Raw genomic sequence first — 14554 nt, forward strand, 5'->3', positions numbered from 1 at the left:
CTTCCCATCTACAGATCAATTAAAATGGAATGAAACTTGTGGAAAGAAAAGACTACAGTTACTTTTCAATACACTCAGCCCATTCCAGACCTCATTTGGAGCATCGAAGTTCTAGTTCACAATCTAGCACCAAATGTCATGCCCCAGTTATGGCGCATGCGTACAAGTAGCTGTAATCTGAAACATACGGTCGTGACGTAAGAAGCCTGTGCTCAAGTCAAGATAATCTTCTAATACTTATTTCTTATAGTACCTGAAAATGTTTCTTTTTGTAATATGACCAGAGAATGGCCAAAAATGTCTAAGCTATTCAGCCAATTGACAGACCACAAGGAAAGTGTGTACAGCACAGAAGTTGCCTGGGACTTTTAAAAAATCAGAAAATTAAAACATATTACAAATCCAGTTCAAATGGGAAACCGTTATTCACTATCACAATTAGAACAGAGAGTAAAATTACCGTTTGGGCTGGTTGTAAGGGTAAGGACCTCGATTAGGGATAACATGAGGTTCAACTATTAAGGTTTTTGCCTCTTCAGTGTCTTCATCTTCCCCATCCACATCTTTCCTTTTCTTTCCCTTTCCACTTCTTACTGGAAAAGTTATCCTACAACACCAAAACTTTTGTTCAGTTTTACAATTAACAATAATTTATTGAGCACCTATCTTGTGCATGACATTGTACAAAAAATAATCAGATCAGTAATAAACATTTGTAATTTAAGGAACTTACTATTTATACATAAATTTTGAAAAAAGAAGCAGATTTAAAAGTACTGAAATGTATGTTAAGGGTGTTCAGATTAGAAAGTCATCTGATTAAGAGAAAATAAAAACATTTATATGATGAGTACACTTATGTCACAAGTTCTGTCAAATGCTTTGCACACTGTCCTTTATTTAATTAGAAAAGGCTTCTTCACAGGAGAGGTGGAATCGAAGATGAGTTTTGAAGCACGTAAATGTGGGAGGGGAGACACTCCAGGAAGTAACACAGAAGGTCAAGTGTCAGTAGCCAGTTTTGCTGGAGTGTAGGACACAGCAGAGAAAATAGGGCTAGAGAGAAAGGCTGGAGAGAAAGCCTTTAAGGCAGAAGTTCTTGGCCCGGGCCCGGAATACCTGAGCAGGCAACTCCCCATAGGCAGCTGGGGAAAGTCAATGCACCCTGAAAATTAAACTACAATAGTCTCTATGCACACTTTTACCAGTCTTTCTTCCCATTCTGAAAGGACAGATGATAACCCCCCCCCCCAAACAAAGAGGCTAAGAGGTCAGCCTTTATTTTGATGAGCAACAGGAAAAATCAGGGTTTTTTTTTTAGCTGGGAGTGGAATGACTCTAGCAATAAAGCATGTGATAGGTTCAAATGAGGAGACAGAGGCAGGAAAGACAGCACTCCCTCCCGGAAGACCGAGGTGTTGAGGGCCTAGAGGCTACAGTCAGGAATGACATATATAAAAAGTGCCAAATCTACAAGGCATAGCACGTGTTGTGGGAGTAAAAGGGTTCAAAAATACTGCCATTAATGGGATTTGGAAAGTACAGAGGAAGACTGGGTTTAGGTGTTAAAAGGATGTGCAATTTTAATGTGTAGAATTATTATTATATTTACATTTAACAGTCAATTAAAATTGTATGTTCTAATTCCCAAATAAAAAGTAAGCGCTTCCCTACCCCCCACAGGTGCACTGAGTGCTTCGCCACTGATCCTTAAGATGAAACCAGGGCAGAGCAGTCAGTGCTTCAGGTGCTTTGTTCTACTTCTACTCAAATGTTAAAACCAAAGCTCCTTTAACATTAAATATAACTCTATCATAAACATTTAAAGTTTGTGAAAGCAAGCGAGGTTAAAAAATAATTTTTCTTTCTTAAAAACAAAATAAAGTTCAAAATCACATGGCCATTTGTACAGACACAGAATGTGCACACATATTTCTTCAGTCACATGCTGCATTTAGACACTGCTCTTCAGACAGGCATTTCCTGATCCCTCATAAGACTACTTTTACGGTGGCCTCAAAATAACTACTACAAAATAATTTAAAACAGAGACAAATAAAATAAATGTACCCCAGTGATTATATGGTGAAAGTAAAGACTGCCCAAACAAAACCCAGGTACAATGCTCAAAACTTACTTTAGCGACAGTCCTAATGGCCTAACTCAGACTGGCTACAGAAAGCCTGAAAGGCGTATGTTCAGTTCTGACTTTACCTGAAAGGGGGTATCTGCAGAGCTGGGTCATCCACAATTACTTTAACATTATGACCAGGAAAGCTGTTCTTCAAATGTTCAATGGAGAGAAATGTATCATTGAAATCCAGGGTGGCAATCTGATTGGGCATCTTTGAATAATGTGCACTACTTGGATCCCCATAACCTAAAATGATGTCATGCAGCCAGGCAGGTACCACGCAGTCAGTATTCATCAGGTTCCGAATAGTCTCCAGCACGGCCTGTCAGTAAAAGGACAGAAAAGGAGCGTGTCAAGAAGACATCTCAAACATGTGCACTTCAGTGGAATGCAGAGCTGGCTGCACTAATCCAGAATTCCCGAGTGTTTCAGGGCAAGAAGCTATTTTCTGCTGACAGGTGCTTGGCTAGACTGAATCAACAGCTATATTTTCAGCTGATGCCATACACTGGGTTAAACAAAAGACCAAACTTAGCAAGAACAGTTTATCCGTTAAGAGTTCATTTAGATAGAACGTTATAAATGAGTTGAGCACTTGACTTCTGTTGGGTAGGGCAAAACTCCAATCAGGTCCATACAATGGAACCGCCCCCTACCCCCAAAACCCTCTAGAACAAACCCTTAAAGAAAATAATTCCTCTTAGAAACTACTGGAGTTTTTTCCCCTTTATAATTCACTGATCCTCAATGGGAAGAACACACAATGAAAAGAATATTAATGTATGCCTCAACTGTGAAACATATCATAATTTAGAAATATTAAAGTTAGCACTGTTAGAAATAAATAAAAAATAAAGTGAACATTTCAACATTGAAGTGTCAATAAAATTTCAGGATGAAAGAATCAAGACTACAACAAAAGAACATTACAGTAGTTAACATATACATGGTCAGAAGTAATTACTAAAAGCCAAGGCAAATCCTTAGACTTTCTAGTAATTATTTCAACAAAATGTTCTATGCTACATATGTAAATCAGAAGGCCAGGCTGTTAATTTCAAAGACTAAAATAACCAAACCAGCCATTTTTATAATGTAAATGCTATGCAATCCAACAGGGTAACAAAATCACGGGTTAGTATATGTAAATCACACTCTTACCACATTGCCTTGTTTTATTTTCTTGCACTTACGGGTACTTGAAATTCTCTTATTCATGTCCTTGGTTACTGGTTTATCATTTGTCTAATCACTACTAGAATATAATTTCCATGAAAGCAGGGATATAGGACAGTTTAAATATGGCAGGTGTAAATGGATGGATGGACAAATAGCTATGTTCACATGACGAGTAAGATGAGGGCCCACTCTCCAAGGTAATTATGATTGTAGTGGGATGATAAATATGTCCTTAACAAAGACACAAAGCAGTAGGATGAGGCAAAGAGTAAAAAAATACTACAAAATATAATAGGAACACAGTTTGAAGTAAGAGGTGGATATAGGGGAGACTTGACATTAGTAAAGGTTTCTTGGAGAAAAAGTGGCATCTGAACTTAGCTCAAGTAAAGGGTTTATGAGAAAGCTTTATGTCATCATTAGTGTAAAGTCACAGAAATGTTTTGAGAAGTGGAGTGAAATGATCAGTACAAGCATATGAAAAACATATGAAAAACAGGTGACTGGTGACAGACTATGAGGAGAACATGGGTAGAAACAGGACTATTCTGAAACTATTCAGGCAGGAGGTAAAGTTTCCAGATTAGGACATGATGCACAAACAGGAAAAGAAAGAATAAAGGAGGATGCTGCCCAGGTATGTAACGAAACACCAAAGATACCAAAAAAGCACTCTTCCTTTCCCAAACACAGGCCAATTTAATCATTTATCCTTTTTCTTGCATCAGGACCTGAATGTCTCTTTGAACCTCCGGGGCTCCTACCGGCATCCTTCTCATGGCTTCAGCACTTTCTAAGCTTTCATGGTAGTTGTCTATATTTCTAACTTCCCTTTCATTAGTAATCTAAGCTTCCTAAAGATACAAGCTGTGTCTTACTCATCCTTATTAGCTCCATACAACTTAGCACAATAATACTAGTCAAAAACGGAGGCAGGGATGTCAGAGATGAAGGACATGGCATCTGTGGAGGTGGTAAACTAATCTGTGCAGGTGGCAGGCTGACTGAGGAACTGGATGTGGGGTGTGAGGACAGAAAACATCAGCGTGTTTGCATTGTTTTGTCTTTGACAACAGAATGAAATGAGGAATAAATTCCCTCGTATGTGAGGTTTTCTCTTTTAATTACAACAAGTAAAGATAATCAAGTGAGTGTTTGAAGCAGCACTGTGTTCGGTGGAGAAAGGCACTTGTGCAAAAGCCAGTGTTACTAGTGCTAGAAGTGCTCAACGTTTAAGTTTTACAATGCAGTTTCAAACAATAATTCTTATTTATTTTTAATTGTATTTTTCTACTACCATGTATCCCCCTTATACCTCTCCCCCCACAATCACCACCCTGATGCCCATGAGTCCTTTCTCCTTTTTGCTCGATCCCTCCACCCTCTAACCCCCTCTATACTGTCATCCTGCTATCTATGAGCCAAATAATTTTAAAAATCTTCCTTTGCTAAAAAACTCCTCTCCACACAAAGTTATTATGAAAGTAAAACTCTCTAACACCCAAACCTCCCTTTTCCCACTAATGAGTAATGTATAAATATATTATATCACAGAATAATTCAAAGTCCTAAGGTTCCACATCAGTATCCTTAGTGATTTGGAAGTATACTTAATTTATATTCATAAAAGAAGTCACAGTAAACAAATAAGCAGTTTTCTTTACCTCTTACTGGGGCACAAACTGAGTATCTAATATACAAAAAGCAAGGAAGGAGGACCTTTAAAATAACACATGAATTATACCCTGCCTGGGTAGCTCAGTTGGTTACAACGCAGTCCTAAGACACTAAGGTTGTAGGTCTGATCCCTGGTCAGGGCACATATGAGAACCAAGCAATGAATGCATAAACAGATGGAACAACAAATCGATGTTTCTTGCTCTCTTTTTCTTTCCCTCTTTCTCTCAAAATCAATAAATAAAAAAAGTAAATAAAAAATATAACACATGAGTTAATTCATGTTTTAAGGTTTTAAATTCATCAAAAAACAAAATAGATTTAGCAAAGAAATTCCTTAAGTTTCTATATTTAACCCAAAAGAACTTTTTAGAATCAAAAAGCAGTGATCACTATTTTCTTAACAAATTCTTTAAACCTAGTGTCTACATATTTATCTCAAAAGTTTTTCAAATTATGAAGTATTTTTAGCTATATAGCCCCCAAATTACCTTGAAGTTATTTTCCTTTGGTTTTCTCCTCATTATTACATTGAAAGTTTCATATACATCTTCTGCTCCATTTTGAATAGTGTTGGTCATATCTTGTTGGTACTGGTTTGGATCCAAAAACACTCTGAATGTCCTCGACTCTCCTCTAAGATTGGGTCTGGGTTCGGGCCCTGAATATTTTGAAAGTTTGTTAAACAAAATATGTATTTTCTAAATATCAAAGTAAGTTAGCAGTATTCCTTTTCTAGAAATAATGAGTAAACTGTCCAGACTTAACTCCAGCCACTCCCCTGACTAGAATGCTTTCCACTCATCCACTTCAAATTCTAAAAAGTAGAATATATTTTCTTTCTCTAAATTCTCACTATTTCTTCCTAAAGTAGTCATGTAACATTTATGATGCAATGCCAAGAATTCCAATTATTTTTGTATGACTCAACTAAAATTGGAGCCTCAGAAGTGAAAGCACTTCACTTGTGTCAGTCACTCGTGGCTACTGTACTTGGCTGACCACACGAGTCCTTCCACATCCCACACTAATACCACTGCTGTGAAAGGGAGCTTTACCCACCGACGGCTGAAAGCTCGGAGCCTGCTTCTTTTTGTCCTGGGCCTCCAACTCTGGTCCCATTATGTTTATTCTAATATCCACCATTCCTTTCTTCTATTTTACTAGTATTCTAGTGATAAAAGTGGCCTAATTGTCAGTACTTTGGCAATGGTGCAATCTTGAAATCACAGGTAATAGAAACTACTTTAAGTTCTGTGGGAGGTTTAGTAAATTATAAAACTATAAATGATAAAATAAGCACTGGACATGCATGCAGTTATAATTTAATAGTACTACCAAAAAGGTGAGGACAACATAAACATTTCAGAGAACAATCAGTGATAAGCCTAAGACTCAAAGAGCAAACTAACCACGGCAAGGGTGTTTGACCTGTGTCTCTCCTGCCACGTGCAGCCCAGGATGGCCATGAGAGCGATCCCACACAAAATCGTAAACTTACTTAAAACATTATGAGATTCTTTTGTGATCATGTGTTGCAATGTATTTAACACGTGGCCCAAAACAACTCTTCTTCCAGTGTGGCACGGAGACACCAAAAGGCAATGTTTCTAAATGGGGTCATGCTGGCATGGGCATCCCAGGCAGGGCAATTCCTTCTCCCAGACGGTTCTGTCTACATGCTTCGCATGCCTGGTCCCCAACCAGCAAACAGCAGTAATTAACCATCCCCTATCCCTACCCCAGTCACCTGCCAACATAAATACTACCAAACATTTCAAGATGCAGGGTAGTGCTACTCCCAGTTGAGAACCACTCCTATAATGAATCAAATCAATAAAACTTAAGAAAAATTAGACAAATATATCATTGAACAACTATAAAAGGTTTTCAGTTTTATAAAAGCAATATTGTAAAGTATTATAAAGGGAAGTTTTACATAAAGATAATTTCAAAAGATCCTGTCCTTTCTAGCATCTAACATAGATGTTTAGAAATCGTATTATTTATTTCTAAAACTGAGTGGTAGGTACACTATACATATTTTATACATAATCCTTTGTGTCAACTTAGTACACAAAACAACTAAAAATAGCACTTGAGATGCAAAAGGAAAAAAAGGCAAAGAAATTTACCATTAGGTACACACGCTTTCAAAAACACAGATCCCCTTACCGTCTTCAATGACACGTCCTTTGTCGTCCAGCATGCCCTGGATTTCACAGCCTCGGACGTAAACCAGGCCCACCTGCTCAATAAAAGGTCTCCTGCGGTCAAACTTGGTACCATACGGTTTTGTGGGGCGCACAGTAATTAAAAAGCAGACATCATGCTTACGAAGGCCTAGTAAAACATAAAGACATTTTCACTTATTGTTGTTTTTCATCTTTCTGGCAAATTTTCATCCTCTTATTTTAGGAACAGAGATATAAAAAAACATTTAAAATATCAGAGATGGCCAATGATTACATTTGCATTGTAATATAATCACGCATGGGCTTTCCTATAACCTCTAATACTCAGTGTTTGATAGTAATAATTAAAACAAAAGGTTTCTTTACATTAAAATTTGAAACTTTTATGCCATGAATACATTACTAAATAAATCCTCCAAGTCAGGCAACAGCTCCAATACCAAATGCTCATCTTCATTCTTATTCTTAACATTCTGAATAAGTAACCAAAAATATGGCTGGCATGTAATCCATCTATGTCATATTTAGCAGGTTTCTAACATCAGTTTAAACTATCCATCAGTCATTCCAACAACACAGTCTAAGTGTATTTCACTAAAAAGGGTCAACTCAAAAACAATTCATCAAGGCACAACAGCAATGCTTACAGACACCATTTTAAGAAGGCTGAATATAGTTTCAGTTGGCAAATACTAAAAAAATTTTTAAGTGAATGTCAAGAAATAAGAGACCTGCCCCAAAGTCCATGGCTTCTCAGCTATCTGGACAAATAATAAATGCAACTGAATTCCCTGTTCTATTAAAAGTAGACAGTGGAAGATAAGGAACATAAAATTAGATTACAAAGCATATGCTGTCATACTACTTAATTTTATTTCTTTTCTGATTTGATTTTGTTAGCCAATGTATGACACAAATGCAAATTTAGACAGTCTGCGTGCTTGTAACCTTAGTAATGGGACTCACAACTAAATCAAATCAGCAATGTGAGTGTGCGGCTGATGGCGTCGGGACCATTCTGGTTTGTTCCAATAGGAAGTGGATGGAGTACGAGCGTGCTAGAAATCCTAACTGTTGATACATAATAATGAGTTTATTTCTCAACTCGAAGGAGCAGCAGCATGAGAACTAAGGGGAACTGCTGTACTGTGACTTGTACCACCCATATGACTTCCGATCTGCATGTCTCATTAAAATGTCTCTGTCTCAGAGCCAAAGAAGTGGCTCTGAGAAGTAATTCAGTCCCTACTGATGTCAGTTTGGGGCATCACTGAGGGATGAGGGCCTGTTTCCTCCTAAAGCAGATCATTTTACTGTGGGACATTAAAAATAGCTACATTACAATGAACTCCACTACCTCTCTCCTTTCAACCATCTACATTCATTTCTTTTGGAACAGAATCTGGCATTTCAATTTCTTTAATTCTGTTTCCTTAATTTTAAATGAGATATGGAGTAGATGAGGGCCTGAACTTCACACCTTCTTGGCAGGGACAAGAATAATGTTTGATAGTATCTAGCTTAAACTCTTCAAAGCTATTCTTATGTATGTATTTATTATTCTTACCTCAGGACATTTTTCATTGTTTTGAGAGAGGGGAAGGGAGAAACATCAAATGGTTGCCTCCCTTTTGTGCCCAGACTGTATGTGCCCAGACTGGGTACCATACACGCCTGGACCTGGACTGGGGATGGGGAATCAAACCCACAACCTTTCAGTTATGGGACGACACTCCAACCGAGCCATGTTTGGCCAGGGCAAAAACTATTCTGTTTTCACAAGATAATATTGTTTTTACAAAATAATGTTCATTACTATTTATACAACCTCCTTCTCACTTTTTGCCTCAATTTGCTACTTGGTTATTCTCTTTGTGATCCATACTTGGTCTGAATTTTAGCTCTGGCCTCCCATAAAACATTTTTCTCCCCCCCATTCCTCAAAATATGAATTGCTTCTCCCACAATACCCTACTGTTCGCTATCCTGCCCATCAAAATTTACCCATTCTATTTCTCATTCTACCAGAGGCCTATGTTTAAAAGAAAAAAGAGCTCCCCTCACCCTCCCCAAAAGACTGATGTCCTGACAGAAGTCTGCAAAGTAATGGAGGAACGGGGTTTAGAGAAACAGCCTTTTCCCTTTAACACAGTAATGCAGACTGGTCACCTGTCATCTATAAATTTCTGTGAAGGGTCTTTTATATATTTTTAAGTTTATTTCCAATATTACATCTATGGGTAGCCAAGAAGTTATTTCAGTTTACTGCCTCCTTAAGCACTAAGAGTTAACAAATATAAGACCTTTTCCAGCAACTTAATGCCTTTCTCAAGATTCAGACATAATAAAGGTACACATTATTCTAGACACGTAATGCATCAGACTGGAACTCTTTTGAAGGAATCTGGAGTCACAAAATCTGTCACAAACTATACCCACTACAGTGGCCATTTGTTAAAACATTTGGCCAGCTTCGCTGCAGCATTCCTTCAGAATTATGGGATAAATATATCGTATAGAGCCTGTCGTTATAAACAACTACATCGAGAGCAATAATTTCTGAAAACTGAACCACTAAGGGACTATCCCTTTCCTTCTGGCATGCCAAGAAGGTGAAAGGAGATAAAACCTGCCAGCTACTATTTCTCACAACAAGGCAGCAAGAGCTCTCACAGACAGCTGGGAGAAAAAGTGCCAAGTGCCAATTAAAACTCAGTTCCGTGCCACTTCTGACATAGGTGCTAGCAATGTTTTAACTCTGTACGACTTAGTAGCTCTGAGCATATTTGCCCCTAAGTAACAGTAATTGTGGAACTCCCATCACTCAACTCTTGCCTGATTAAAAAAATACAAAAAAAAATGACTCCTAATTTTCTGCAATTATTATTTACCCTTGAATACATAGGACTTCACTGATTTTCTGACTTCCTCCCTTTGGTATAAATAAACTATTAGTATTTCTTTTTGAGTTGTTTTTTGCCAGATCCCCCTATAATTTCTTTTGAGTCTAATTTTGACTGTGCATCTTTATTTCCATAAATGGTATGCATCCCTATTGTCAACTTTGGTTGCTTTTACCTTTTAAAAATATCAATTTTCCTTGTTCTGTTGTGTGTTCCCCTTTCTTTAGTGAACACTAATACTTTTACCCTTTTTGTATTGATCCCACAAACTAATTAACATTACCTTATTAAATTTAAGATTTAAAGTACTTTCACTCGGCTAACTGCAATTTTCAAAACACTTTGATATTAATGCTATTTTATGCTTTTATGAAAGTATTAAGGTACTGAGTCATTCTTCTACAATCCCTGGTATTTTTTACTAATAGTAATTATAAAGACAATTGGCATTCTTCAAATCAAATTTTAAGGATAAAATTTAAAGATTTTAAAAGGGTAACATTTAGTAAAAGTGCTCTGCTAATTCTCTAAGTGAAAGTCTCCATAGTAAACTATAAAGTTAAAAGGTAACCATTTTTTGAAATGTAGAATTACCTTCCCACTCATCTTTGATGTGATCTCTGACATTGAGATTGATGGTCACGTCTGCACGGACTCGGGTTGGCCAGTTCTCACCTATGTTGGGTTTGGCAACCTCAACCACGGTGAAAGCCACAATGGGCTGAGCCATTCGCGCCCAACCACCAAACACTACGCCACCATACTCAGACTGCCTGAAAACCAAAGAAGTGGATGGTTAGTCAAACAAAATATACCTTTTGGACAAGTAAATCTAGTTAAGAATACACATTTAGCTAGTATTTTAAGCTTAATATATGTTTAAAGCCTAACTTTAGTTAACTCTTTATTTCTATACTTGAAAAAAAAAATCTAAGTCTCAACCTACAGAGAGCATATATGGTGGAATGAAAGAGGCAAACATGGTCCAGAAAAGAAAGGGAAATAGGGGAACAGCCCCAGAGAAAAAGGTAACTCTGTACATAGGAGCTGAGCCATCTGTCAAAGGATGAAACAATCCAGCACATTTAGTTTTATTTTATATTCCTATCCTTTCCCCTTTTTTATCTAGTCTCAGCAGTTTAATTTTATCTTATGTGCTCTACGTATTTTGAAAAGCTGTTTCAAAAACATTTTAGAACAAGCCAGAATGAAAAAAAATTAAAAACAAGCAAATGATAATATCTATGCAAATGCCTTCTTTAGGGTATAAGATGTAAACCACGTAAAAGGTGCTGTCACAGGCTGGGGGGACACATAACTAAGTCAGTTGTAATAACTAGACCCACCAACACCCAAACGCCCATTCTTCCTGCTTATATTAATCTCTGTAGTACTTTAACTTTTACATTAAATAGTGTATTTGGGAAACCTGTAATAAAAAAATGCAGCAATACTCCAAAATTTGCAAGTATTGCCAAAAATGGCATGCTCACACAGCTACATTCTAAGTAAAGGCTTTATGTCATAACAAAAAACTGTAGAACTTCATTACATCAAAGAGTAAAGCAAATTAAAAGCAAAAACTTTGCAATCCAATGACTTGGTTTATACCTGGATAATTTTTAAAAGGCATTGCCTTTTGTCTACAGCCTTTGTAATAACTTTTTATCACTGCCCTCATATTTTACAACTTTACTACAGTATAGTTTACATGTCATAAAATTCATTCCTTGTAAATGTACAGTTCAGTAATTTTAATTAATTTATAGAATTGTGCATCAATCACCACAATCCAATTTGAGAGCATTTCCATCATACTTAAGAAAGATCCCCCCTGTTCTACTGCAGTGAATGCCTGTTACGGCCTCTGGGCAAGCACCAATCAGCACGGAAAGTACAGATTCAGCCTCTCACAGGCACGCCCTCTCTCTGACCCTGCTCGGCCATTCCATCAGTGTGAAACCAGGACCATCAGAAAACGACCCTGCTCCTTTCCCAAATTCAGAATGCATGGAACAGAAAGAGGCCTGGCCCCTTTTTAAGTTTTCAGTCATGGGCAATAAGGAATAAAATTTTAGAAAAATTTAGTATCACAACTTAACTACAAAAAGTGACATTTTCTTCCCCCTTAGCAGAAACTGTAAGTTAAAAACAAAATCTCTTATTAATAGACCATAAAAACTGTGTTATTGCTTTTCTTGGCATTTAAGTAAAAATAAGTAAATTCTATTTGATGAACTGCTAGTTAATAAATCTCTACTTTGCAAAATGACCAAAATTAGGCCCAGAATCTGAGCACATAAATGCAAGGTAACCACGAATTCTAAGGAAGCTTCCTGATCAAGCACTCCCCCGGGGCCCAGACAACGGGCAATAATTTCAGCAAAGCTGTGGGCGGGATGATCAGCCAGCGGGTGTACAGATTTCACAGTGCTAGCCTGCTACTGACTCAACTGATTATTAAGTCAAAAATACTTTATTTTATGTTTTACAGGCTCACCCAAAATAACTATTCACATAATAATTAATTAAAAAATAGAACTGAGTATGAAATAAAATGTGAAAAGGAAAAAATAGATCATAATCACTGTGTCCCTGTAGCTCTCTATAATTAGTAAGGGCAGAAGCCTGAGGTACCTGCATCAGCTCACATTCAAAATATGTTAAGCTTTTTATATAGAATATAGTATAATTGTGTATAGATGTGTGTGTGGTATAACTATCATGCAACAAAAATTCATTTTACATTTATTATTGGAGATTTATTTTACTCATTTATATACTCACTTGTGACATACAACTTATCTCTGTCAACTTTATACTTAGAATGAAATAGTGCCCAAGGACACTCACTGCAAATCAATCATGACTAAAAAAGCAAAACTAACCTTCACAAGTACATTATAGAACTGCCTGCAATCACCAGAATGAAAGGTTTTTTCCTTAGCTAAAGGAGTTATCTAAAGAAATGAGCTACCAGATGGGGAGCTGAGTTCAAGCAGATGAAATCCTAAATAACAAGACCTACTCAACCGGCCCTAAAAGTAAATGATGATGATTTAGGCTCTTCCAGGCATCTCAGGGTGGAGGACCAGGAAGACTCTCCAGTGCAGTGCTCAGAAGTGCCCTCTGTGCCTGCCGGGTTCCTCAAATAGGCCGAGCTGAGCGGTGACTGTCCCAGAGCCATGAGGGCAGCAGACACCCCTCTGTCAGAAGCTTCTCCAGGGACTTCAACTGCCCCGCTGGCCAGCCACACGCTTTCCCCTTTTCTCATTTCCTAGTGCCCAGCCCAGTCCTCTCTCTATGTCTCCCCTCACCTCAAGAACAAGGACCTACCTTCCCGCATCCCCAAATACCCAGACTTTGTATTTTAGCACTTATGATATATTCTAATTTACATTAAAGACTTTCTCAAAGAGTAAATATCTCATATTTTGGAGGGCTTCTTCATGCCAAGTATATTATTTCTAAATGCACTTATGAGCTTTCTGACAGAAGTAAGTCTGTCACTGTTTGCATCTCTTCACTGCCAAGTGGAACCAATTTACTAACCACGGCTTCATTCTGCTGACACTGTCCTCGATGTCCTGACGAATTTCATAAGTTGATTCTAAGCGGAAGAGATTAAAGTTCCTTAGGAGGTAATCATGAAGAGTCAAAAACTGCAAATTCAACTTGGGAAGAGCAAGACAACCTGAAAAGGCAAATAACATCCATATTTGAATTATTTTTTAACCAAACATCTGTTCTCTATATAAAAAAGGCATCACAAATTTGGTAAAAATGCAATTTAATGATGTCTAAAATATAGTGTATTTAATAAGGTCTTATTCCTATTTCCATACATAAGTGAAACTCAAAAATTCTTTACCACCTAACTTACACTTGGCAAATGTCAAAATCAATAGTGCTACCATAAAATCAGTCCAAGACCAAATTACCAAGAAAACCGAATTAGCATGTCACACCGCACAGAGCTGTCTCCAATGACCACGGCTGTACCCTTCAGAACCTTTGCTTCTTGGGAGGCCTGTAGGGTAAGGCCCTGACTGCGCTGCACGTCCCACATGCGTCTGTTACTGACGAGCACTCTTCGCACGGTCCTCACTGGACAGCACTTCCCTTGGATACTGAGTGACTGAGCACTCAGCAGCGATATCAAAACGTTAAAAAAAAAGCCAAAATATATTTTACTTGAAACTCATATTCTTTTCATCATCTTTATCTATGCTTACCAAAGCAGTAACACACCTAAAAACAAGAAACATTAATGTATAAAAATTTCACACTGTTTATGTTAGTAAACTCTGAGTTAAAATCTAATTCAATTGCTTTAAGGTCAGAAGCTGGGAGAAACTATCTCCTTCAATCGCATATTTTTATTAAAAAAAGACAATTGAAATGTCACCACTTCACAATGCTCACTGAATTAACAAATCTAGCTGGTAGGCAGCAATGGCTACTAG

General features: G+C 37.4%; 1 protein-coding gene across 2 annotated transcripts in view; it reads right to left on the minus strand.

The window, feature by feature from the left end:
- Positions 1-14554, minus strand: part of AQR (aquarius intron-binding spliceosomal factor) — a 93350-nt gene that overhangs the window by 35847 nt on the left and 42949 nt on the right. For both annotated transcript variants that reach the window (XM_028505698.2, XM_036031441.1), the window contains 6 exons: positions 13641-13782; positions 10683-10861; positions 7166-7333; positions 5482-5651; positions 2215-2456; positions 461-607 (listed from right to left, as the gene is read on the minus strand). In XM_028505698.2, the coding sequence (XP_028361499.1) occupies positions 461-607; positions 2215-2456; positions 5482-5651; positions 7166-7333; positions 10683-10861; positions 13641-13782 (1048 nt within the window). The remainder of the gene's footprint in view (positions 1-460; positions 608-2214; positions 2457-5481; positions 5652-7165; positions 7334-10682; positions 10862-13640; positions 13783-14554) is intronic.

This window comes from Phyllostomus discolor, chromosome 1 (genome assembly GCF_004126475.2).
Source record: "Phyllostomus discolor isolate MPI-MPIP mPhyDis1 chromosome 1, mPhyDis1.pri.v3, whole genome shotgun sequence".
Classification (NCBI taxonomy): Eukaryota; Metazoa; Chordata; class Mammalia; order Chiroptera; family Phyllostomidae; genus Phyllostomus; species Phyllostomus discolor.